The sequence below is a fragment of the Coregonus lavaretus genome (assembly GCF_964263955.1).
Source record: "Coregonus lavaretus genome assembly, chromosome: 34".
In the NCBI taxonomy this organism is placed as follows: Eukaryota; Metazoa; Chordata; class Actinopteri; order Salmoniformes; family Salmonidae; genus Coregonus; species Coregonus lavaretus.
In genome coordinates this window covers 11,447,431-11,473,939 of record NC_140021.1, presented here as the reverse complement: position 1 = coordinate 11,473,939, position 26,509 = coordinate 11,447,431, and the positions used below count along the sequence as shown (strand labels likewise).

The window sequence follows — 26,509 nt, the reverse complement described above, 5'->3', positions numbered from 1 at the left end:
GTGTACAACATGTAAATAGCTGCATGTAGCCTAACTCCCCTCCTAAAAAAACTACATGAAATCGCGCTTATGCTTAATAACCTTCTGAGGCATGGAATGCAGTAGTTGGAACATGTCGGCCATGTCCTTTGTGTACAACATGACGTCTGTAGGCTACACCAGACAATGGCGTTCATCGCTGATCAAGGAGGGGGAAGTGGCATCGGAGCACTGAGTAGCAGCTACGTAAAAAAACAGTAGCTACGTTGAGCACCTGCCCCACCAAAGGTCTGTGCATGGCCCTGTGTGTGTGTGTGTGTGTGTGTGTGTGTGGACGTGTTTAACTATTCTTGTGGGGACCAGAAGGCCCCACAAGAATAGTAAACAAACAAATATTTGACCAACTGGGGACATTTTGTTAGTCCCAATGAGGTCAAATGCTATTTCTAGGGGGTTTAGGGTTAAGGTTAGAATTAGTGTTAGGGTTATAATTATGTTAGGGTTAGGGTTAGGAGCTAGGGTTAGTTTTAAGTTTAGGGTTAGGAGCTAGGGTTAGGTTTAGGGTTAGGTTTTTGGGTTAAGGTTAGGGTTAGGGTAAGAGTACGGGTTAGGTTTAGGGGTTAGGGAAAATAGGATTTTTAATGAGACTGAATTGTTACAAGGTTAACTGTACACGACTGTGTGTGTGTGTGTGTGTGTGTGTGTGTGTGTGTGTGTGTGTGTGTGTGTGTGTGTGTTCACTCACTGTGCTGATGATCTGGGAGCGTGGTCTGCGGTCGAGGACTCTTGGTCTCATTGCGGTCGGATGGTTTAGTTTTTCTGTAGACAAGACTACAGAGTCCAAGTCAACCACATCTACAGACACACACACACAGACACACACCATACAACCATTATAATGTTAATCTATAGGAACAATTCTAACATTTAACCAGAGACCAGGCAATCAAAGAAACAAACGCATATACAGCTGATCTATAAGAGCGCTAGAGCTGCTAATTCCTCGTATATGAGAGATAAAGAGAGAAAGAGAGATAAAGAGGGAGAGAGGGAGAACTGATGATCTTGATTCATATTCAAACCTCTGTCTCTTGAGTCAGCCGACTCAAGACTGCTCTGGCTGGACTAGTGTCCGGCCACATAACTATCAAACTGACCCTGATTGGCCCCTTGTACTGTCAGTCAAACTCACCAATATATTTTGACCTGTCAGAGGCAGGATCTGGAGTCACAGCCCCACCCTCAAACTTAGGGCTCTCACACCTGAACAGGTAGACCAAACAACAACTTTAGTGTGTGTTTATTTGTGTGTGTGTGTGTGTGTGTGTGTGTGTGTGTGTGTGTGTGTGTGTGTGTGTGTGTGTTTGCGTGTACTGACGGTACAGTAGGAGGTCTCTCAGGTCTGTCAGGGCGTCGGGGAGGGAAGTGGGAGGAGCTTGTCTTTGGTGGGTGGGGCTTCTTTGGAGATTTGGACGGGAGGGTGGGCTTAGGGATCTCTCCAACCTTCACCTCCTCACCTACACACACACACACACACACACAAATTAACAAACACATACATGTATACGGACAGGGTAAAATAGTAGGTGTCTGAATGGGGATGTCATACACACAGACACACACGGTCAACGTATAGGTGAGGTGTGAGCCAGCTGAAGAGGTGGGGAGAGCTGCAGCATAAAGCTAAAGCAGGCTGAATAGGGCCCAAGCAGACTGAATAAGGCCCAAGCAGGCTAAATAAGACCCAAGCAGGCTGAATAAGGCCTAAGCAGGCTGAATAGGGCCCAACCAGGGTGAGTAAGGCCCAAGCAGTCTGACTAAGGCCCACACAGGCTGAATAAGGCCCACGCAGGCTGAATAAGGCCCACGCAGGCTGAATAAGGCCCACGCAGGCTGAATTGGGCCCAAGCAGGCAGAATAGGGCCCAAGCAGGCTGAATAGGTCCCATGCAGGCAGAATAAGGCCCAAGCAGGCTGAATAGGACCCAATCAGGCTGAATAGCCATATAGGGTAGTAGTCATAGAGAGAGCAGTAGTCAGGCTGCAGCAGGCCCAAGCAGGCATTGTAGATGATACTGGAATAGTGTAGTATAGTAATGGTAGTAGTTGTAATATAGTAGTAGTTGTATAATAGTATTACTGTAGTAGTAGTATGGTAGTACCTCTGTTGTCATCAGATCTGTGAGGCAGAGTTTAGTATTTGTAGTATTACTATAATACCTTTGTTGTCGTCAGGTGGTCTATGAGGCAGGTGCTCGGGGCGCTCCGGGGGTACCTTTCTGACTTCCAACCTTTTCTCTACAGGTCACACAGGGGTCAGGGGTCAACTGAGGGTGACATTATTGACACTCCTCCCTAGATCTTTGGTTCTCTCTCGTTCTCTCTCGTTCTCTCTCTATCTCTGTCTGTCTGTCTGTCTGTCTGTCTGTCTGTCTGTCTGTCTCTATACCTGTTTAATTATCTCCATAGCTAATGGTTTCTGCCTCTCTCCCTTTAACACACTAACGCACACAAAACAGAGAGGAGTAGATGGAGATAGAGAGAGGATTGAGACACACACAAAACGGTACCAGTGGCTGAGCGGAGAAGAGAAGAGAGATTAGAGATAGAGGATTGAGATAGAGGAGAGGTAAGGAGAGGAAAAAATAGGGAGAACAGAGGAAATGAGAGCAGAAAAGGGGAGAGAGGAGAGGAAAAGAGAGGTGAGGACAGGGGGATTACCTGTGGTGTGTTTAGCTGAGGGGGCACTGGGGGGAGGCGGCTTCTTTGGTCTCTGCAAACACACACACACACACACACACACACAAAGCCATTTTGCTCTCATGGAATTTAATTCCTTGAACACCTCAATAATAGTATAAATCCAATTCTGTTGTTTCTTACCTCTTTCTCTACATCAGGTATTAGCAGCTTGACAAAGTTATCAGGGAAGACTCCCTTCCTCCCCCCTATCTCCCCCATCCACCACCCTGCGTCAGCACAGTCCTACAACACACACAATCCAAATACACAGGTTAAACACACGCACACACCCCTCACATACACACACACACACACACACACACACACACACACAAAGACACACACACACACACACACACACCCTGTTAATGATGGAGATGATCTCTCCCTCTTTGATTGACAGCTCGTCTTCATTCTGGGCGTCGTACGGGAAGATGACTTTACACAGCTCACGGCCTGGGAACCAATCAGAACACAGAGAAACACGCTGAATCCCAAAAGTGTATTTCTATTTCTTTCTTTTTTTTCCTTTTTTTTCGGGGGGATGGATCAGCTTAATATTGCAGATAGATTGTATCTTCTATCAATGTAATTGTCTGCATCACTTCCAATCCCCCATGTTTTTTTTTTTTTTTTATATATATATTCCCCTTTATTACTTTTCAACCCCACCATCCTTTCCCTACTTGGAGTAAATTAGTGAACAACAACGCCCAGGCCTCTACTTCCGGTCTATACTTACTATCTACACCTTATGGACAGAGTTAATTTTACAATAATTCTATATCTATATGTATATATAAAAATATATATATTTATTTATTTTTTTGCTCCTGAACTTCTTCTACTCTCAACCTCTCCGATAATTTTCATGATGTCCATCCGGTTTGCTTCTAAATGCCATATCTTTCTAACTGTGCTCTTTCCCAAAAGCTCCCAACATACAACCTATATACTTATTATGGACACAGTATGCTTACATTATTAGCTATCTTTGTTATTATTTGTTGTTATTTGTTATTAGTCCCATCCTTCAACTCTATTCAATACCTCCCATCTATCTCTTAACACCATCCATATAGGATTTCTATTTGCCATATATATATATATTTCAACCGTACTGTGATGTTTTACAAAAGTTCTGAACCTTTCTATTCTCATTGCTTCTACAGATTGTGAATTAAAAATAAACATTTTTGCTAAAAGTATTATTATATTATTGATTGATTGACTATGACTTTTCAGATCACCCAGTAATGCTATCTGCAAGGTTAGTTCCAGGTAAATATTGCAATCCTTTAGCCATTCCTGGACCTGTGTCCAAAAACAAGCTACAAATGGACAGAACCAAAACAAATGATCTAATGATTCTATCTCTTCACAGCAAAATCTACAGAGCTGGGAAGATTGTATCCCCCATATAAATAACATTCTATTGGTAGCAAGAATTTTATATAATAATTTAAATTGAAAGATTCTGTATTTCTATTTCTACTTTATCTTATTCTAGGATGAATTAGGAAGTGAGACAGACTGTCCAATGAGAATCTAGAAAATCCCAGGCCCCTCCCTCTCACCTTTCACCTTGCCCTCAGGTTCCGCCTTCATAGTTCCCGGGGCAACAGAGGGTGATTTCCTAACCTGTGCCTAGAGGAGTGGAGGGAAACACACACACACACACGTAAATACATACCCATATATCTCCATGTGCGATCATCAGGGGATCAAATCCGTACAGACTGGGCTCTGTGTGTGTGTTTGAATGTGTAGTTGTGTGTGTGTCTGTGTGTGTGTGTGTATAGTGTATAAGGGGCTGTTGTTATAAGACTAATGGATCCCTATGCTATGTTTGTGGAACGAGAGTGGCTCTTCAACAGGAAACACACACACAGAGCCTGTTTTGTCTCAAACACACACTTCTCTGTTTTACACTCAGTAAAACATCCCAACCCCTCTATACCACCAGCTCTCCCTGACCCGCTCCCCCCCCCCCCCCCCGCTCTCTCTCTCTCCCGCTCTCGCTCCCTCCCCCCCTCTCTCTCTCCCTCCCGCTCTCTCTCCCTCCCCCCTCTCTCCCCCTCTCTCTCCCTCCCCTCTCCCTCTCTCCCGTTCTCTCTCCCTCCCCCTCCCCCTCCCCCTCTCTCCTTCCCTCTCTCCCTCCCCCTCTCTCTCCCTCCCCCTCTCTCTCTCTCTCCCTCCCCCTCTCTCCCTCCCCCTCTCTCTCGCTCTCCCACCCTTCTTCACTCTTTCTCTCTCCCACCCTTCCATAGCTTACTCTATCCCTCTCTCTCCACCCAGTCTAGTTCGAGTTGTACTAATAAGAGTCATGTGGGGCACACACACACGCACATACCAGTACACAACTGGTCAACCATTGTTAAAGTAACGTCAGACTGTGACACACAGCTGGATACTTCCTCAGCCCTAAGGGGAAGAGAGATTCCAGTCTAGTACATATGTTAACTCTAGACACTGTTCTGCATCTGTGTCTAAAGGCTATTACTCAGAACTACCCATATTAACCCCCCTCCCCAGCTAATTTCCCCCCCCATTCTCATTAGAGAACTGAGACTACACTTCCCATAAACCATCACTGCAGCCACCCGCACAGCAGGACAGGCTGCTAAACATCCTACACACACAAACAGACAGACAGACAGACAGACAGACAGACAGACACACACACACACACGGCACACACAGGCACACACACACCCTGACACGTACCCAAACTCACATACTCAAACACACACCCGACAAACATAGATTATCACACGCATACACACCCTGACAAGACACACCCTAAAGAAAACATAACCCTGCCATTATCCAGACAGTCCTTTTACAAAGCAGATTCAACACTAATACAGTGAGAGAAGAGAAAAAGAGAGAGAAAGAGAGAAAAGGAGAGATGTGGTTGTCTTACCCTCCACAGTGACCCAGTGTATGTCTGTGTGTGTACGCATCGGTGAAAAGCGCCAATGCCTCCTTCTTCCTTCCTCCCTCCCTCACTTCCTCCCTCCCTCCTTCACTCCCCGTAGAGCTCTCTCTCACTGATGAAGGGAGTGTGTGTTAGTGTGTGTGTGTGTGTGTGGGGGGGATGATTGGATGTTAATTGCTTAATTAACTCAGGAACCACACCTGTGTGGAAGCTCCTGCTTTCAATATACTTTGTATTCCTCCTTTACTTGAGTGTTTCCTTTATTTTGGCACTTACCTGTATATGCACTATTATGTGTGTGTGTGTGTGTGTGTGTGTGTGTGTGTGTGTGTGTGTGTGTGTGTGTGTGTGTGTCACCTTCTCTCCCTCTGTGTCCATGTCTCCAGATGCAGGTCTCAGTCTGATGGGCTGGTCTTTAAAGATGTCACCGAACCCCAACCCTCGAACCTGGAGACCCACATTACCACGACTATAGTTACCATGAAGACACTGTTACTAACTATAGTTACCACTACTATAGTTAACACAGCTACACTATTACTAACTATAGTTACCACTACTATAGTTAACACAGCTACACTATTACTAACTATAGTTACCACTACTATAGTTAACACAACTATACTATTACTAACTATAGTTACTATGACTATAGTTAACACAACTACACTATTACTAACTATAGTTACCATGGAAATACTATTATAAACATTTAAAGTTATCATGACACTGTTATTAAACTACACTTACCACGATATATATATATATATATACACACGCTACCGGTCAAAAGTTTTAGAATACCTACTCATTCAAGGGTTTTTCTTTATTTTTACTATTTTCTACATTGTAGAATAATAGTGAAGACATCACAGCTATGAAATAACACATATGGAATCAAGAAGTAACCATAGAAGTGTTAAACAAATCCAAATATATTTTATATTTGAGATTCTTCAAATAGCCACACTTTGCCTTGATGACAGCTTTGCACACTCTTGGCATTCTCTCAACCAGCTTCACCTGGAATGCTTTTCCAACAGTCTTGAAGGAGTTCCCACATATGCTGAGCACTTTTGGCTGCTTTTCCTTCACTCTGCCGTCCGACTCATCCCAAACCATCTCAATTGGGTTGAGGTCAGGGGATTGTAGAGGCCAGGTCATCTGATGCAGCACTCCATCACTCTCCTTCTTTGTCAAATAGCCCTTACACAGCCTGGAGGTGTGTTGGGTCATTGTCCTGTTGAAAAACAAATGATAGTTCCACTAAGCCCAAACCAGATGGGATGGCGTATCGCTGCAGAATGCTGTGGTAGCCATGCTGGTTAAGTGTTCCTTGAATTCTAAATAAATCACAGACAGTGTCACCAGCAAAGCACCCCCACACCATAACACCTCCTCCTCCATGCTTTACGGTGGGAACTACACATGCAGAGATCATCCGTTCACCCACACCGCGTCTCACAAAAATCTCAATTTGGACTTTTGACCAAAGGCCACATTTCCACCGGTCTAATGTCCATTGCTCATGTTTCTTGGCCCAAGCATGTCTCTTCTTCTTATTGGTGTCCTTTAGTAGTGGTTTCTTTGCAGCAATTCGACCATGAAGGCCTGATTCACACAGTCCCCTCTGAACAGTTGATGTTGAGATGTGTCTGTTACTTGAACTCTGTGAAGCATTTATTTGGTTTATTTATTATTATATTTATTAAGAAGGAAAGAAATTCCACAAATTAACTTTTAACAAGGCACACCTGTTAATTGAAATGCATTCCAGGTGACTACCTCATGAAGCTGGTTGAGAGAATGCCAAGAGTGTGCATGTCACGGATCCCCCCGGTACTGCTGCTCATTCCGTTCACCAGCTCCGGAGGTCTACGTCACCGGTCTTCTAGGTGTCACTGACCTGGATCATTACCACCAACCCCAGACTGTCTTGTCTCATTACGACCACCTGGTTCCCATTCCCCCTGATTAGTATGTGTATATATGTGCCCTCTGTTCCCCATTGTCCTTGTCGATTATTCTCCCATGTCCGTTGGTCTCGTGAGTACCGTGTATTGTGCTCTTGTTATTACGGGTCTCGTCCCGTGTATTGTTTAGAGGTTTACACCTTGCTCTTTTGTTTGGGTTACATCCCAGTGTTATATATATATACACATGTTTGTTTTGGGCTTCGTCCTCGTCGTTTTTTCATGACGTACCTTGTGTTGGTTGGAGTAATAAAAAAAAACTAATACGTATTCCTGCGCCTTTCTTCTAATCATTATACAACGTGACAGCGCAAAGCTGTCATCAAGGCAAAGGGTGGCTATTTGAAGAATCTCAAATATAAAATATATTTTGATTTGTTAAGCACTTTTTTGGTTACTACATCATTCCATATGTGTTATTGTGTCTTCACTATTATTCTACAATGTAAAAAATAGTAAAAATAAAGAAAACCCTTGAATGAGTAGGTGTGTCCAAACTTTTGACTGGTAGTGTATGTGTATATATATATATATATATATATATATATATATATATATATATATATATATATATATATATATATATATAGATCGATAGATATATACTGTAGATAGATAGATAGACTACATGGACAAAAGTATGTGTACACCCCTTCAAATTAGTGGATTTGGCTATTTCATCCACACCTGTTGCTGACAGGTGTATAAAATCGAGCACACAGCCATGAAATCTCTATAGACAAACATTGGCAGTAGAATGGCCCGTACTGAAGAGCTCAGTGACACCGTCATAGGATGCCACCTTCCAACTAGTCAGTTCTTCAAATCTCTGCCCTGCTAATGCTGCTCTGGTCAACTGTAAGTGCGGTTATTGTGAAGTGGAAACATCTAGGAGCAACATCGGCTCAGCCACAAAGTGGTACGGGACACCCGAGTGCTGAAACGCGTAGCGCGTAAAAATCGTCTGTCCTTGGTTGCAACACTCACTACTGAGTTCCAAACTTCCTCTGGAAGCAACGTCAGCACAATAACTGTTTGTAGGGAGCTTCATGAAATGGGTTTCCATGGTCGAGCAGCCGCACACAAGCCTAAGATCACCATGCGCAATGCTAAGCATCGGCTGGAGTGGTGTAAAGCTTGCCACCATTGGACAGGTGAAACGCGTTCTCTGGAGTGATGAATCACACTTCACTATCTGGCAGTCTGACAGACAAATCTGGGTTTGGCGGATGCCAGGAGAACGCAACCTGCCCCAATGCATAGTGCCAACTGGAATAATGGTCTGGGGCTATTTTTCATGGTTCGGGCTAGGCCCCTTATTTCCAGTGAAGGGAAATCTTACTGCTACAGCATACAATTACATTCTAGATGATTCTGTGCTTCCAACTTTGTGGCAACAGTTTGGGGAAGGCCCTTTCCTGTTTCAGCATGACAATGCCCCTGTGCACAAAGCAAGGTCCATATAGAAATGGTTTATCAAGATCGGTGTGGAAGAACTTGACTGGCCTGCACAGAGCCCTGATAGACAGACAGACAGACAGACAGACAGACAGAAAGATAGAAAGATAATGACCTTCTTGGGTTGAATCTCTCCGCTGTCAGTGCGACTCTCTCCTCCGTCACTCTCGCTCCCTGGACTGTCTTTACCTACACACACACAAATATAATTGCATTAAAAACCATCTTCAGTTCTGCAGAATCATATAACTTGATTTCCTTAAATTGTATTAAATGTATTCATATTTATCTATAATTTCATGCTATTAAAAAACATTTGATCAGTGATGTGTGCATGTGCATGCGTGTGAGACTCACTGGTCCTGTTGCTGCGTAGCTCCTCCTGTGATGACCTAGTGGATGTGTCGAGTGAAGCGGGTGTGTCTTCCAGCTCTCTGGTGAAGTTGGAGGGAAACATCCCTGTTTTACCGTTCAGACTGCCCTCCCACCAGCCCTCCTCCACCTACACACACAAGTCAATATTGTAATGAAACATGAAGGGAGAGTGTACTTATCTGAGGGTCGAATCAAAACCACAAGGTTCTGGTCGGGAGACCTGCACGCTATCAATGGCTCCAAGAAAGCTAGCTCCCGTGGGGAAAGTTAATATACACGCTTATGAATGAACGCAGGGTCACCACAGAAATATTGTAAGTCGCTCTGGATAAGAGCGTCTGCTAAATGACTTAAATGTTAAATGTAAATATAATCTGGTTTAATAGGTTTGTCATGTGGCCACAAGAGGGAGCAGTAACTACAGTAAAGAGAAATCTTGAAACAGACACACACCCAAACATTCAGTCAGCCTCCCCTCTCACCTCCCCCAGTATGTCAGCCTCCCATCTCACCTCCCCCAGTATGTCAGCCTCCCCTCTCACCTCCACCAGTATGTCAGCCTCCCATCTCACCTCCACCAGTATGTCAGCCTCCCATCTCACCTCCCCCAGTATGTCAGCCTCCCCTCTCACCTCCACCAGTATGTCAGCCTCCCCTCTCACCTCCACCAGTATGTCAGCCTCCCCTCTCACCTCCACCAGTATGTCAGCCTCCCCTCTCACCTCCACCAGTATGTCAGCCTCCCATCTCCCTCCCCCAGTATGTCAACCTCCCCTCTCACCTCCACCAGTATGTCAGCCTCCCATCTCACCTCCCCAAGTATGTCAGCCTCCCATCTCCCTCCCCCAGTATGTCAACCTCCCCTCTCACCTCCACCAGTATGTCAGCCTCCCATCTCACCTCCCCCAGTATGTCAGCCTCCCCTCTCACCTCCACCAGTATGTCAGCCTCCCATCTCACCTCCACCAGTATGTCAGCCTCCCATCTCCCTCCCCCAGTATGTCAACCTCCCCTCTCACCTCCACCAGTATGTCAGCCTCCCATCTCCCTCCACCAGTATGTCAGCCTCCCCTCTCACCTCCACCAGTATGTCAGCCTCCCCTCTCACCTCCACCAGTATGTCAGCCTCCCCTCTCACCTCCACCAGTATGTCAGCCTCCCATCTCCCTCCACCAGTATGTCAGCCTCCCCTCTCACCTCCACCAGTATGTCAGCCTCCCCTCTCACCTCCACCAGTATGTCGATGACATCTCCTATCTTCAGCTCCAATTCGTCCTCATTCTGAGGAACATAGCTAAATGATGCCTTACACCTCCTTTGGCGGATCTGATCTCCTGGAACAGACACACACAGTAGTAAATTATTGAATTATGTATTATGTTCACAAATATTATTTGTAGCCCACTGCACATATACTAAACAACATATACAGTGCATTCGGAAAGTATTCAGACCCCTTGACTTTTTTCACATTTTGTTACGTTACAGCCTTATTCTAAAATTTAATAAATAAAAATGTTTCCTCGTCAATCTACACACTATACCGTATAATGAGAAAGGGAAAACAGGCTTTTAGACATTTTTGCCAATTTGTTAAAAATAAAAACAGAAATACCTTATTTACATTAGTATTCAAACCCTTTGCTATGGTACCAAATCATTTCAGACTCTTACTAGAGCTGGCCGCCCGGCCAAACTGAGCAATCGGGGGAGAAGGGCCTTGGTCATGGAGGTGACCAAGAACCCAATGGCCACTCAGACAGAGCTCCAGAGTTCCTCTGTGGAGATGGGAGAACCTTCCAGAAGGACAACCATGTCTGTCAGGCCTTTATGGTAGAGTGGCCAGACGGAAGCCACTCCTCAGTAAAAGGCACTTGACAGCCCGCTTGGAGTTTGCCAAAAGGCACCTAAAGGACTCTCAGACCATGAGAAACAAGATTCTCTGGTCTGATGAAACCAAGATTGAACTCTTTGGCCTGAATGCCAAGCGTCACATCTGGAGGAAACAAAGTACTGAGTAAAGGGTCTGAATACTTATGTAAATGTGATATTTCTGATTTGTATTTTTAATAAATGTGCAAACATTTCTAAAAACCTGTTTTTGCTTTGTCATTATGGGGTATTGTGTGTAAATTGATGAGTAAAATAAACAATTGAATCAATTTTAGAATAAGGCTGTAACGTAACAAAAGTTGGAAAAGGTAAAGGGATCTGAATACTTTCCGAATGCACTGTAATATATTGTCGCTGTCCGATGAAAACCTAATCTCCAAAACAGAAATATTTAATGAAACGTTAAAAATCACCATATTTTCCCATTAACGAACCTCAGAAGAAATGTTTAATACATTTTATTGGTCCTAGAGTCATGAAATGTTTCTGTTGAGGGGAGTTACTGCTTTTAATACACACTACCAGTCAAAAGTTTGGACACACCTACTCATTCAAGGGTTTTTCTTTATTTTTACTATTTTCTACATTGTAGAATAATAGTGAAGACATCAAAACTATGAAATAACACATATGGAATCATGTAGTAACCAAAAAAGTGTTAAACAAATCCAAATATAATAAATATTTGAGATTCATCATATAGCCACCCTTTACCTTGATGTCATTCTCTCAACCAGCTTCATGAGGTAGTCACCTGGAATGCATTTCAATTAACAGGTGTGTCTACTTAAAAGTTAATTTGTGGAATTTATTTCCTTCTTAATGCGTTTGAGCCAATCAGTTGTGTTGTGACAAGGTGTGTGTGTGTGTGTGTGGGGGGGGGGGTTATACAGAAGATAGCTGTCACACCCTGGCTCTGGGGACTCTATATGTTGAGCCAGGGTGTGTAGATTCTATGTGTTTGTGTTCTGTGTTGTAGATTCTAGTTGTTGTATTTCTATGTTGGCCAGAGTGGTTCTCAATCAGAGGCAACGAGTGTCAGCTGTTGCTGGTTGTCTCTGATTGGGAACCACATTTAGACAGGCTGTTTTCCCACAGTAGTTGTGGGATCTTGTTCCGTGTTGGTTGTGTTAGACCTAGGACGTCACGTTATCGTTTGTTGTTTTGTTTATTGTGTGCACTTAATAAAATAAGTATGTACGAATATCACGCTGCGCCTTGGTCCCCCTCCTTCGACGATCATGACAGAAGATCCCACCACACCAGGACCAAGCAGCGTGTCCAGGAGCACACGCAGGAGGTAACGTTAGTAGATGTCCTCCTCGGTTGGGGGCAGATTACGGAGGAGGAGGCCGTCCGTTGCCGGAGGGCTATGAAGGGGGAGACCCAGGCAGGAAAGGAGAAGCGGCGCCAACCGGGCCGTGGTCGGACAGGCGAGAGGCACCCCAAACATTTTTTTAGGGGGGGGGCACATGGCATGGACGACGGGGCTGCTGGAGGCAGAGAAGGGGCGAGTTCGTGGACGAGGAGAGAAGGCCACCGGGTTACGGGAGCCATTGGTGAAGAAAGGGAAGGAAGATGTAGAGGCACGGCGAGAGGTACTGAGGTGTATTGCCAGTCCGGTCCGGCCCGTTCCTGATCCCCGTTTAAGGCCAGTGGTGTGTGTTCCCAGTACGGTCCGGCCTGTTCCTGACCCTCGCACCAAGCCTACGGTGCGTGTCGCCAGCCCGGCCCGGCCTGTTCCTGCTCCCCGCACCAAGCTAATGGTGCGCATCGCCAGCCCGGCCCGGCCTGTTCCTGCTCCCCGCACCAAGCTAATGGTGCGCGTCGCCAGCCCGGCCCGGCCTGTTCCTGCTCCCCGCACCAAGCTAATGGTGCGCGTCGCCAGCCCGGCCCGGCCTGTTCCTGCCACTCGCACCAAGCCAGGGGTGCGAGTCGTCAGCCCGGTACGGCCCGTTCCTGCTCCCCGCACCAAGCCAGGGGTGCGCATCGTCAGCCCGGTACGGCTCGTTCCTGCTCCACGCACCAAGCCAGGGGTGCGCATCGTCAGCCAGGTAGGGCCCGTTCCTGCTCCACGCACCAAGCCAGGGGTGCGCATCGTCAGCCTGGTACGGCCCGTTCCTGCTCCCCGCACCAAGCCAGGGGTGCGCATCGTCAGCCCGGTCCGGCCCGTTGCTGCTCCACGCACCAAGCCAGGGGTGCGCATCGTCAGCCCGGTCCGGCCCGTTCCTGCTCCACGCACCAAGCCAGGGGTGCGCGTCGTCAGTCCGGCACAACCCGTGCCTGGGTCACCGGTGCCTGGTCAGGTACCGGTCAGCTGCTCCACACCGGAGCCTAAGCAATCCGCTCCTACGATGTCCAGTCCAGCTCCAGCCAGCGGGGCCAGACCGGACCAGGGGCGCTACGGGGGGATTGTTGGAGGGTGGTGGTCAAGCCCGGAGCCGGAACCGCCTCCGAGGAGGAATGCCCACCCAGCCCTCCCCTGTTTGGTTTATGTTTAGGCGCGGTCGCAGTCCGCGCCTTTGGGGGGGGGGGGGGGGTACTGTCACACCCTGGCTCTGGGGACTCTATATGTTGAGCCAGGGTGTATAGATTCTATGTGTTTGTGTTCTGTGTTGTAGATTCTAGTTGTTGTATTTCTATGTTGGCCAGAGTGGTTCTCAATCAGAGGCAACGAGTGTCAGCTGTTGCTGGTTGTCTCTGATTGGGAACCACATTTAGACAGGCTGTTTTCCCACAGTAGTTGTGGGATCTTGTTCCGTGTTGGTTGTGTTAGACCTAGGACGTCACGTTATCGTTTGTTGTGTTGTTTATTGTGTGCACTTAATAAAATAAGTACGAATATCACGCTGCGCCTTGGTCCCCCTCCTTCGACGATCGTGACAATAGCCCTATTTGGTAAAAGACCAAGTCCATATTATGGCAAGAACAGCTCAAATAAGCAAAGAGAAACTACAGTCTATCATTACTTTAAGACATGAAGGTCAGTTAATACGTAACATTTCAATAACTTTTAAAGTTTCTTCAAGTGCAGTCGCAAAAACCATCAAGCGCTATGATGAAACTGGCTCTCATGAGGACCGCCACAGGAATGGAAGACCCATAGTTACCTCTGCTGCAGAGGATAAATTCATTAGAGTTACCAGCTTCAGAAATTGCAGCCCAAAAGCATGCTTCACAGAGTTCAAGTAACAGACACATCTCAACTGTGTGAATCAGGCCTTCATGGTCGAATTGCTGCAAAGAAACCACTACTAAATGACACCAATAAGAAGAAGAGACCTGCCTGGGCCAAGAAACACAACCAATGGACATTAGACCGGTGGGAATGTGTCCTTTGGTCTGGAGTCCAAATCGGAGATTTTTGGTTCCAACCGCCGTGTCTTTGTGGGACGGGGTGTGGGTGAATGGATGATCTCCGCATGTGTATTTCCCACCGTAAAGCATGGAGGAGGTGTTGTTATGGTGTGGGGGTGCTTTGCTGGTGACACTGTCTGATTTACCGTAATTTTCGGACTATAAGCCGCGCCTTTTTTCCAATTTTTCGACCCCTGCGGCTTATATAACAGTGCGGCTAATCTATGGATTTTTACAGCTAACGGCCACTAGAAGACCTCCTAAATCTATGGATTTTACAGGTTACAGTCCACCAACTTTAACTCTATGGGCTCTATGACCGGTCCGCGCCCCCCACCTTTAAGCGGCGGGCTCCAGCAGGAAAAGCTGGAGGCCGGAAAAGAGTGAGACAGGTAGCGCGCAAAAGTAAAAGTGGAACCGAGAGTGGTACGAGAGACAGAACGAGAGACAGAACGAGAGCAAGACAGACAGACATTACGAGAGCGAGACAGTTTGTGCAAAGGAAGTTTTCATGCACAAACCCTCATTATGGAAAACAAACGTAGAAATGCATATGATGCAGCTTTTAAGTTAAAGGCAGTCAATCTGGCTGTAAAAGAAGGAAATAGAGCTGCTGCACGTAGCCTTGGCATCAATGAGTCAATGGTGAGACGTTGGAGACGCCAGCGGGAAGAACTGTCTCAATGCAAAAAGTCAAAAAAAGCTTTCAGAGGTAATAAAAGCAGATGGCCCGAACTTGAAGACTTTCTTGAAGATTGGGTGAACACACAGAGAGCAGATGGCCGAGGTGTTTCCACCGTGCAGATCCGACTGAAAGCTGAAACAGTCGCCACCGAAATGAAAATTGAAAATTTTAGAGGTGGACCATCCTGGTGTTTCAGATTTATGAGACGAAAGGGACTCTCCATCAGGGCGCGGACGACTGTGTGTCAGCAACTCCCTCCCGACTACCAGGAAAAAATAACAAACTTCGGCGAATTCACACAAAGAATGATAGAGGAATATTCCATCGGACCGGACCAGATCATAAATATGGATGAAGTGCCTTTGACGTTTGACCTGCCTATCACTAGGACTGTTAACAAGAAAGGTGAATCGTCCATCACGTTGAGAACCACTGGCCACGAGAGAACAAATTTCACTTGTGTTCTTGGCTGCACAGCATCTGGATTAAAGCTTCCGCCAATGGTGATTTTTAAGCGGATTACAATGCCAAAAGAAAAGATCCTGAACGGCATCTCCTTTAAAGTCAACAAGAAAGGGTGGATGATGGAAAGCGTAATGAATGAGTGGCTGAATGAGTGCTACGTCAAGCGCCCTGGAGGATTCTTTCGCCAAAAAAAAGCTTTGCTCGTTTTGGACAGCATGAGGGCCCATATAACGGATTATGTGAAACCAGCCATCAAGAGCACAAACTCGATTCCAGCTGTGATTCCTGGGGGCACAACGAAGCATCTGCAGCCACTCGACATCAGTGTCAATCGTGCGTTCAAAGTGGCACTACGCGTTCAGTGGGAGGCGTGGATGACTAGCGGCGATAAATCATTCACCAAAACTGGTCGCATGCGAAAAGCAACTTTCGCTCAAGTTTGCGAGTGGATCCTGATAGCGTGGAGGAGTTTTAAAACATCCACGATCATTAACGGGTTCCGAAAGGCTGGACTGCTGCGTGATGAAGAGGAGGACGCCGCCACAGCTGAGGCCCTTCAGAGTCTGTTCGATTCCGACAGTGACGAAGAGGAGTTCGTTGGTTTTGAGAGCGTCAACGAAGGAGAGAGGAGAGTGGCTGACGAAGCCACCCTGAGCCTGTTCGTTTCCGACACTGAAGATGAGGACTTTGGTGGTTTTAGTACGCAGGAAGAAGACGGAGATGAGGATTAATGACTTGACTTTTCTGGTTACAGCCGTGTACTGCACCTTAGCCTAAAAGATGAAGACGAGGATGAATGACTTTTCTGGTAGGCTGATTACCGTATATTTTAAGCAGCCGTGTTGCTGCAACTTTAGGTTTACGCGCTTACTGTCGTGTTACAGGCACTTTATTTTGCACTTAAAAAAAACACATTTAATTTAGCCATTGATATTGCCTCGTCAAGCGCTGTAAGCTTAGTTTTTTGTTATGGTACTACTGTAGGCTATAATGTAGATACATATTCAAAGATGAGCACACTTTTTCAAGGTTTTTCAAAAATAACCAAAGTTAAGTGGTTAAATGATTGTGACGCTATTAACTAATTTTGCTGGAATACGTTATGCAAATATGCAACTTGTTTGTTGAAATGTTAATAAATGGGAGCTTCCTCAAGCAGCCATCTCTTTCCCGACAATCCCCTCTGTGCACGAACCCTTACATATGGTAATTAAACATTAAAACACCTGCGGCTTATAGTCCAGTGCGGCTTATATATGTACACATCATTCAATATCATTCAATTTAGCTGCTGCGGCTTATACTCCGGTGCGCCTTATAGTGCGGAAAATACGGTATTTAGAATTCAAGGCACACTTAACCAGCATGGCTACCACAGCATTCTACAGCGATACGCCATCCCATCTGGTTTTGGCTTAGTGGGACTATCATTTGTTTTTCAACAGGACAATGACCCAACACACCTCCAGGCTGTGTAAGGGCTATTTGACCAAGAAGGAGAGTGATGGAGTGCTGCATCAGATGACCTGGCATCCACAATCCCCCGACCTCAACCCAATTGAGATGGTTTGGGATGAGTCGGACTGCAGTGAAGGAAAAGCAGACAACAAGTGCTCAGCATATGTGGGAACTCTTTCAAGACTGTTGGAAAAGCATTCCAGGTGAAGCTGGTTGAGAGAATGCCAAGAGTGTGCAAAGCTGTCATCAAGGTAAAGGGTGGCTTTTTGAAGAATGTCAAATATAAAATATATTTTGATTTGTTTAACACTTTTTTGTTTACTACATGATTCCATGTGTTATTTCATAGTTTTGATGTCTTCACTATTATTCTACAATATAAAAAAACAGTAAAAAAATAAAGAAAAACTCTTGAAAGAGTAGGTGTGTCCAAACCTTTGACTGGTAGCGTATATAAAAATATAAATACAAAAAAGGCTAAAATTCAGTTAGGAGATTTTCATCAGACAGCGAGGTGTGTGTGTGTGTGTGTGTGTGTGTGTGTGCGTGGGGTGGGGCGGCTTACCTTTCCTGGCTGGTCGTAGGCTGGGCTCAGACACAGGGCTTGCACTGCCATTGGAGAGATCAGATTTAGGCCCCGTCTCTCTCTTCACATCTTTCTTTATCTCCTGGACAGAGACAGACAGAGAGAGAGAGAGACAGACAGAGAGTTTGCAAGTTTGTTTCGGATCTGTGTGTGTGTCTTGTTTCCCACCTATCAACCAGATGCTGGAGTTGTCATGTCTGTAACCCTAGAGACCTAACCCTTTACCAACAGATGAGCAGTGAGAGCCACACACACACACACCCTGGCTCAACCCTAACCCTAAACCTAATCCTAGTTTCATGTCCATAGCCTGGCTCAACCCCAACCCTAGCCATAATCCTAACCCTAAACCTAGCTTCATGTCCACAGCCTGGCTCAACCCTAGCCATAACCATCATCTTATCTTCATGTCCACAGCCTGGCTCAAGCCTAACCCAAGCCATAACTATAACCCTAACCCTAGTTTCATTTCCCCAGCCTGGCTCAACCCTAACCCTAGCTTCATGTCCATACACCGGCTCAACCCTTCCCCTAATACTATGCCTAACCCTAACGCTAGCTTCATGTCCACACCCCGGCTCAACCCTAACCCTAACCCTAGCCATAATCCTAACCCTAGCTTCATGTCCACAACCCGGCTCAACCCTAACCCTGGCCATAATCCTAACCCTAAACCTAGCTTCATGTCCACAGCCTGGCTCAACCCTAACCCTAGCCATAAACCTAACCCTAAACCTAGCTTCATGTCCACAGCCTGGCTCAACCCTAACCCTAGCCATAATCCTAACCCTAATCTTAGCTTCATGTCCACAGCCCGGCTCAACCCTAACCCTAGCCATAATCCTAACCCTAATCTTAGCTTCATGTCCACAGCCTGGCTCAACCCTAACCCTAGCCATAATCCTAATCCTAGTTTCATTTCCACAGCCTGGCTCAACCCTAACCCAAGCCATAACTATAACCCTAACCCTAGTTTCATTTCCACAGCCTGGCTCAACCCTAACCCTAGCTTCATGTCCATACACCGGCTCAACCCTTCCCCTAATACTATGCCTAACCCTAACGCTAGCTTCATGTCCACACCCCGGCTCAACCCTAACCCTAACCATAATCCTAACCCTAGCTTCATGTCCACAGCCTGGCTCAACCCTAACCCTATCTTCATGTCCACAGCCTGGCTCAACCCTAACCCTAACCCTAGCCATAATCCTAACCCTAACCCTATCTTCATGTCCACAGCCTGGCTCAACCCTAACCCTAGCTTCATGTCCACAGCCTGGCTCAACCCTAACCCTATCTTCATGTCCACAGCCTGGCTCAACCCTAACCCTAGCTTTATGTTCACAGCTAATTCAGTTAGTGTCTTTCCTTTTCTTCTTACATAAACTATCACAAGACACTAAAGACCTGAGGTACTGTGTATGTGATGGCCTACAGCTGCAACATGCACAGTCCTTTCCTTCCACAGACACACACACACAAGGCTGTGTAGTTCACAGTTCTTTAATGCATTTGTCACTATGCAGTTTCATAATCGCTGCCCTGCAGCTCCTATAGCTCACTGGAGCAACGACACACACACACACACACACACACACACACACATACAGTGTGTCAGAGTATAAGTGAGTATGTTTCTCTCTAGAAGGAAACCAAACTGAAATGACGAAGGGAAGAGGTCGAGATTTACAATGTCAGAACAGGAAACACCTGCTTACTGTACACAGACATAGACACACACACACACACACACACACACACACACACACAATTTTACTGACAATTCATGGGGCCCATCTGGTGAAACCCTTTCCCTCTAAGAGTAATGTTCTCCAGGCTGGTCCCGGGAAGCAGGTTATTATAAAAAAATGTTTTTGCAGCCTAGCACTAACACACCAGGACCTGTATTCTATAAAGCTGCAATATGTAACTTTTTGGACCCGACAAAATTAACATAAAAATGTGAGTTATAGTATGTATAACTGCCTTAATTTTCCTGGACCCCAGGAAGTGTAGCTGCTGCCCTGGCAGCAGCTAATGGGGATCCATAATAAATACAAATACAATACAAATAGATCTGTCATTCTTATTGAAAGCAGGTCTAAGAAGTGGTAGATATGTTCTATGTGCGCTATTTCTATGCTTCCCATTTTTAAGTTTAGTTTTTGCGTCTTTTACTTTCGATTTTGTACACCAGCTGAAAATACAATATCCATGTAATGCTATTCATCATGATCTATAGATCAGCACTTCTGCTCTGAGACGCTTTATAAATACAGGCCCTGATTCATTGATATTCTCTCTGCTCTATCAGCCAGTGTTGATGGTCTCCCTGAAGTCTGGACTCCTTCACTCTCATTCATGGCTGTAAAAGTATTGGATTGGTGTGAGCATGGACTAGGAGAGGGTTTTCACCACATTGGATTGGTGTGAGCATGGACTAGGAGAGGGTTTTCACCATATTCCTCCTGTCCATTGCTTTTAAATCCACAAGGGGGAGTGAGCAAGAACACACTTTAGGGAGAAGAATAATAACATTTGTAATTCTGTGTTCTGAGACAATATACACACACACACACACACACACACCACAGTGTGCGTGGCATATATAGTAAGTCCATAAGGGGAGTGAACAAATGCACACCACTGAGAAGGGGAAGATAATCATTACACACACACACACACACACACACAGATGATGATGATGATGATGCGTTCTACAGTATTAGAAACTGAATTAGAAAATAATGTGGTCTTTCTCTCATCCATCTCTCTCCTGTCTTTCAGCTGTCCCCAGCACATTCTGTGTGGCTCACTCCATCACAGACAACAAAACACACGGCTTAACTGTCCCCCCAACACATACACACACACACACAAACTGACCACAGGGTGAGTGTAATCTGAGTGAGCAGTGACATTCTGTCATAAACACAACAGAATATTTCACTCATTATTATAGAATCAGTTATGGGAGCAACAGTTCAGCAGAACACTTATCTGTTATATTCTACAGTAGATTTGCTCTATCATTGACCTTTGGGGGATACAGAAACACACAACGCCGTGTTCCTGTTTGCCGTGTCATTCTCACTTCCTTTACTGGGAAAGGAAGTGGATGCTTCCCCCTTCGCGCACACACACACACACACACACACACACACACACACACACACACACACACACACACACACACACACACACACACACACACACACACACACACACACACACACACACACACACACACACACACACACACACACACACACACACACACACACACACACACACACACACACACACACACACACACACACTGACACCAGTATCTGACAGTGATGTGTATCTCACAGTGCAGCATCTGGTCTCCCATCCAGGACATTCATAGAACATGTTTGTATGTTCTTTACAGTTCATTAGGCTAGCCATTACAGAATATTAAGAAATAATCTCCTAGAACACAATATAGGAACAACAACATTGATGTGTGTGTGTGTTGTCATTGTTACTCACCCTGACAAAGTTGTCTGGGAACAGACCCCTCCGTCCGTCTATCTCTCCTTCCCACCATCCTCCGTCATCCTTCGTTACCTTGACGATGATGTCACCGACATGCAGACTCAACTCATCCTCCTGTTGAGCCTCGTAGTCAAACTCTACCACCGCCTCGACTGGACACACACACACACACACACACACACACACACACACAAATACAAAACTATTTAGACTTAAGACTAAAAGGGAAATTCTGCCACTTTTCAATTATCTCCAGCACCATGCCAGTGTCTACATATGTGAAAACGGTGCGTTTCTATGATCTGTGGTTAAAAAGATAAGAAGGTCCTAAAAAATGCTTCTCTGTGACATCACAGGGTAGGATTAAAAGTAAAGAAAACTGCAATTTTCAAAACCTGCAACAAGTTTCTAGCCGAGGGAGGATATTGTATCGCTCCCCACATCACCACGAATCTCATAGTGTTGGAAAATCATTTTTTTTAAACTTTTGATGATGTGATCAGGTATAACTTTTAACTTTATATTTATATCACATATGTAGACACTGGTGCTGGAGAAAATGAAAATGGAAAAGTGGTTTAATTGCCCTTTAATAGCTAACAAATAGGACACAGAATTTGAAGAATGGGTAACACAAACTTGGTTACTACTTATTGCTGAAGGCCTGAATCCTAATGTTCCTGATTTATGCAATAGTTGAGTTTAAGTGTGTGCATCTCAAGTTAAGATTGCGCCCAATGAGAATACCTGTTTCTAAAAAGACAAATACAGAGATCGCTGTCATAGTTGTGTGGGTAGTGGTGGTGGGGAGGGGGGTGGGTGTAACTATGGGAACGGTGGAATGAGAGGGAGGACGTCTATGACTCAATCTCCCTCCTCCTCGACCCCAACCCCTAAAACACCCTTTCTCATCCCCTCTCTATCTACCTTGTGCCTCTGTACTGAGAGGAGAGAGGAACCAGAGGAGTGTACCAACTAAGCCTGTAGACATAACACACTCCCACACACACAGCCCCCCTCCCCCAGCATCTGTGTAATGGATGGGTCTGCTCTGTCATGACCTTTCTCCAACAGCTGCAGTTAGTTTAGATAAGACCAAACCACACACTCATGGAAAAAATATGCCCTCTTTTTCTCACTCAAAACACACGTTCTTGGTCACGGTACACACACACACATTCTTATACACTCACACTCTGATTGGCTGGAAGCTTGATGACACACACTGCAGCTGCATCATGAATATCACCACCGCCATGGAGGTGCTGCGGAGGTGTCTGGTTACCATGGGGACTAGGACTCCAACTCAGATAGGGACTCAGGTGATGTCAGCGCTGGTGTGTGTGCAGGGGTGGTCCATTTTTAGCTTAGTGGGCCTGTCTAAGTTGGGGTTTTTTGGCGCAAAATTATACAAAAATGGGCCGGAGTGCGGGCCTCAAGGAAAAAATATGGCCTGATGTGTTAGAAATGTCTGTGTGTGTGTGTGTGTGTGTGTGTGTGTGTGTGTGTGTGTGTGTGTGTGTGTGTGTGTGTGTGTGTGTGTGCGTGTGTGTGTGTGAATCTGTGAATGAGTGCATTATCGGTCACAGGTAGGGGGTGGCTTAGACAGGCACTACAGTGACATAATGAACAGAGAAGAGAGGAGAAGAAGAAGAGAGAAGAAGAGGGCAGAGGGGAAGAGAGGATTGAAAGAAGAGAGGAGGAAGAGGGGGGGAAATGGCATAGCTACACACCAGCGGTCGGTGTTACAGTAAAGAGCATGAAGCTGCATTCTGTTCTCTTCCTGTGTTCTCCCCCCACCTCTCCCTTGGGTTTACTAGGAGGAGCGTCACTACCACTCAGTAACTCTACAACTAAACCCATTTACACTCAGTTAGGCTATATTCCAGCAAAGACAGGGAGACGAGGAGAGAGAGAGAGAGAGAATACAAATGTAAACGTGTCAACATCTGTAACTCATCAATGTCTTCTTACTCTGTCTGCTGCACTCGCAACACACACACACACACACACACACACACACACACACACACACCATTTACACGCCCACGCATCGCGTTATGGTCATCAGGACACGCAGCTAACGAAAATATAGCCTACATTCAACATCTGTACTGTACAATCTCCAGATGTGTTTGGGTTTCTATCCGTTAAGACGTTAAGACGTTAAATGGACGCATCACAACGGTTAGAAAAATCAAAACAAATCATTGTCATCTCTTCTCATCTCACCCATCTGTTCCCGTGACGCTCTGCTCCTGCTGCAGGGATTACCGTGTTTAACGAGAAAGACAGGAATCTTGTTATTTGGTGGACCGAGTACGAGCCCCAGCCTCCCGCACGAGAGCTCCGTTATGACCGCGCTGCAGCGGGAGGAATGCGAGATGGAACCATATTCCTTCCGCTTTCTCCCCGGTCACACCAGAGAGCAGCCAGAAAGCGGAAAAGCGCTGATGTACAGAACGCTCTGCGCGCTCTCTCTCTCTGCCCTGCATTGAACTGCGTACCGCTTCTGTACCACAAATATCGCGAGAAATCACGAATCGTCCCCAAAAATAGTACTTGCGTTCCAGAAACACAAATTATACAAGGTCTTTATAGGCCTATAATATTGATGTGGCTCCTCCTATGATAAACATCGTCCAGGCATTGAACAGAAAGATTCGATAACCTGCGCAGGCCTACACAGAATATGGTGGCGTTCCATGCTGCCTTCATTGCAGACATGTTGGGCAGATTATCACATACACTACCATTCAAAAGTTTGGGGTCACTTAGAAATGTCCTTGTTTTCGAAAGAAAAGCACTTTTTTTGTCCATTAAAATAACATCAAATTGATCAGAAATACAGTGTAGACATTGTTAATGTTGTAAATGGCTATTGTAGCTGGAAACGGCCGATTATCAGTCCTGTGTTCCAATGGCACGTTGCGTTTGCTAATCCAAGTTTATCATTTTAAAAGGCTAATTGATCATTAGAAAACCCTTTTGCAATTATGTTAGCACAGCTGAAAACTGTTGTGTTGATTAAAGAAGCAATAAAACTGGCCTTGAGACTAGTTGAGTATCTGGAGCATCAGCAATTGTGGGTTCGATTACAGGCTCAAAATGGCCAGAAACAAATAACTTTCTTCTGAAACTCGTCAGTCTATTCTTGTTCTGAGAAATGAAGGCTATTCCATGCGAGAAATTGCCAAGAAACTGAAGATCTCGTACAACGCTGTGTACTACTCCCTTCACAGAACAGCGCAAACTAAGAATAGAAAGAGGACTGGGAGGCCCCGGTGCACAACTGAGCAAGAGGACAAATACATTAGAGTGTTTAGTTTGAGAAACAGACGCCTCACAGGTCCTCAACTGGCAGCTTCATTAAATAGTACCCGCAAAACACCAGTCTCAACGTCATCAGTGAAGAGGCGACTCCGGGATGCTGACCTAGGCAGAGTTGCAAAGAAAAAGCCATATCTCAGACTGGCCAATAAAAAGAAAAGATTAAGATGGGAAAAATAACACAGACACTGGACTTTTTCTTTGCAACTCTGCCTAGGTCAGAATCCCGGAGTCGCCTCTTCACTGTTGACGTTGAGACTGGTGTTTTGCGGGTACTATTTAATGAAGCTGCCAGTTGAGGACCTGTGAGGTGTCTGACTGGGCTTGAGCCAGGGTCCTCTACCTCACCAATACACGTGACTGCCCTCTTGACAACGTGTGAACGGTTTGAGCTATTCAAAAGGTACCAATTGGATAGCTCCATCGGTGACATTTCAAGCTAGCTGTGGAGTGATCTTACGGTACATTCTTAACTCTGTTACAATGGCAGGAACCCCATCAATATGATTTAGATCAGGGGTGTCAAACTCATTTTAGCTCAGGGGCCACATGGAGGAAAATCTATTCCCAAGTGGGCCGGACCGGAAAAGTCATGGTATATATAACTTAAAAACAACAACTTCAGATTGTGTTTTCTTTGTTTTAATACGATCAACATACAACATAAAGCTTGAGCCTGAGGACAGTGTGTCCAAAATAGTACAAGCACAACATCACTATTAATCATAAAACACGTCAAGTTTATTTGAAAATTCTAAAGAAAAAGAACACACAAACACACAATGCCTCAGTGATTAACAGAACTGTTTCACAGATCACAGAACTATATCAGGGTGTCATTTCTCAGGCAGAAATGTAGATAAAAATAATGAAATCCTGTTCCCCAAACATGTGCAAGAACCACAGAGTCAAGAATAGGTTAAATATACAAATAAAATAAAAACAATTAAAAACAATAGCACATCAACTTAAAAACATATAAACATAAAGCTGGAGCCTGAGGACAGTGTCCAAAAGCACAACATCACTATTAATCATAAAACACCTCAAGTTATTTGAAAGTTCTGAGGACAAAGAACACACAAACACACAATGCCTCAGTGATTAACAGAACTGTTTCACAGATCACAGAACTATATCAGGGTGTCATTTCTCAGGCAGAAATGTAGATAAAAATAATGAAATCCTGTTCCCCAAACAAGTGCAAGAACCACAGAGTCAAGAATAGGTTAAATATACAAATAAAATAAAATCAATTAAAAACAATAGCACATCAACATAAAAACATATAAACATAAATCTGAAAGCGTTGCTCAAACTCCCGTAACAGTCCCGTTATTTTATCTTTGAACCGCTTCATGTCTGCCACATGTTGGGTCGCGCACACATTTTTCAGACAGGGGAAGTGAGCTGCATCACCACCGGCAAGTTGCGTCTCCCACAATGACAGCTTCAACTTGAAAGAACGTATGCTGTCATAATACTGCGTGACAACTTTGTTGCGCCCTTGCAGCTGTTTGTTCAAGTTATTCAGGTGCTCTGTAACATCCACCATAAATGCAAGGTCCTGCATCCATTCTGCGGAATGAAATTCTAACACTGGTTTGCCCTTTTCTTCCATGAACTGTTCAATTTCTTCTCGTAAATCAAAGAAACGCCTCGGCTTAACCATCTTACCTCAGTGTGGTATGGCAGGCCATAGATGTGGTCTTTCTCTCTGAGAAGGCTGTCAAACTGACGGTGATT

General features: G+C 45.3%; 1 protein-coding gene across 1 annotated transcript in view; it reads right to left on the bottom strand.

Annotated features, from left to right (window-relative positions):
* Positions 1 to 23,902, bottom strand: part of sh3kbp1 (SH3-domain kinase binding protein 1) — a 30,738-nt gene extending 6,836 nt beyond the window's left edge. Inside the window, exons 1-15 of the mRNA XM_084151986.1 lie at positions 23,666 to 23,902; positions 21,428 to 21,585; positions 17,891 to 17,993; positions 10,695 to 10,801; positions 9,450 to 9,594; positions 9,208 to 9,281; positions 6,019 to 6,108; positions 4,298 to 4,367; positions 3,082 to 3,176; positions 2,862 to 2,963; positions 2,700 to 2,751; positions 2,199 to 2,276; positions 1,358 to 1,496; positions 1,172 to 1,242; positions 725 to 834 (exon numbers count right to left, since the gene is read on the bottom strand). Of these exons, the coding sequence (XP_084008112.1) occupies positions 725 to 834; positions 1,172 to 1,242; positions 1,358 to 1,496; positions 2,199 to 2,276; positions 2,700 to 2,751; positions 2,862 to 2,963; positions 3,082 to 3,176; positions 4,298 to 4,367; positions 6,019 to 6,108; positions 9,208 to 9,281; positions 9,450 to 9,594; positions 10,695 to 10,801; positions 17,891 to 17,993; positions 21,428 to 21,585; positions 23,666 to 23,669 (1,398 nt within the window). The 5' untranslated portion in view covers positions 23,670 to 23,902. The remainder of the gene's footprint in view (positions 1 to 724; positions 835 to 1,171; positions 1,243 to 1,357; positions 1,497 to 2,198; positions 2,277 to 2,699; positions 2,752 to 2,861; positions 2,964 to 3,081; positions 3,177 to 4,297; positions 4,368 to 6,018; positions 6,109 to 9,207; positions 9,282 to 9,449; positions 9,595 to 10,694; positions 10,802 to 17,890; positions 17,994 to 21,427; positions 21,586 to 23,665) is intronic.
* Positions 23,903 to 26,509: the final 2,607 nt, after the last annotated feature.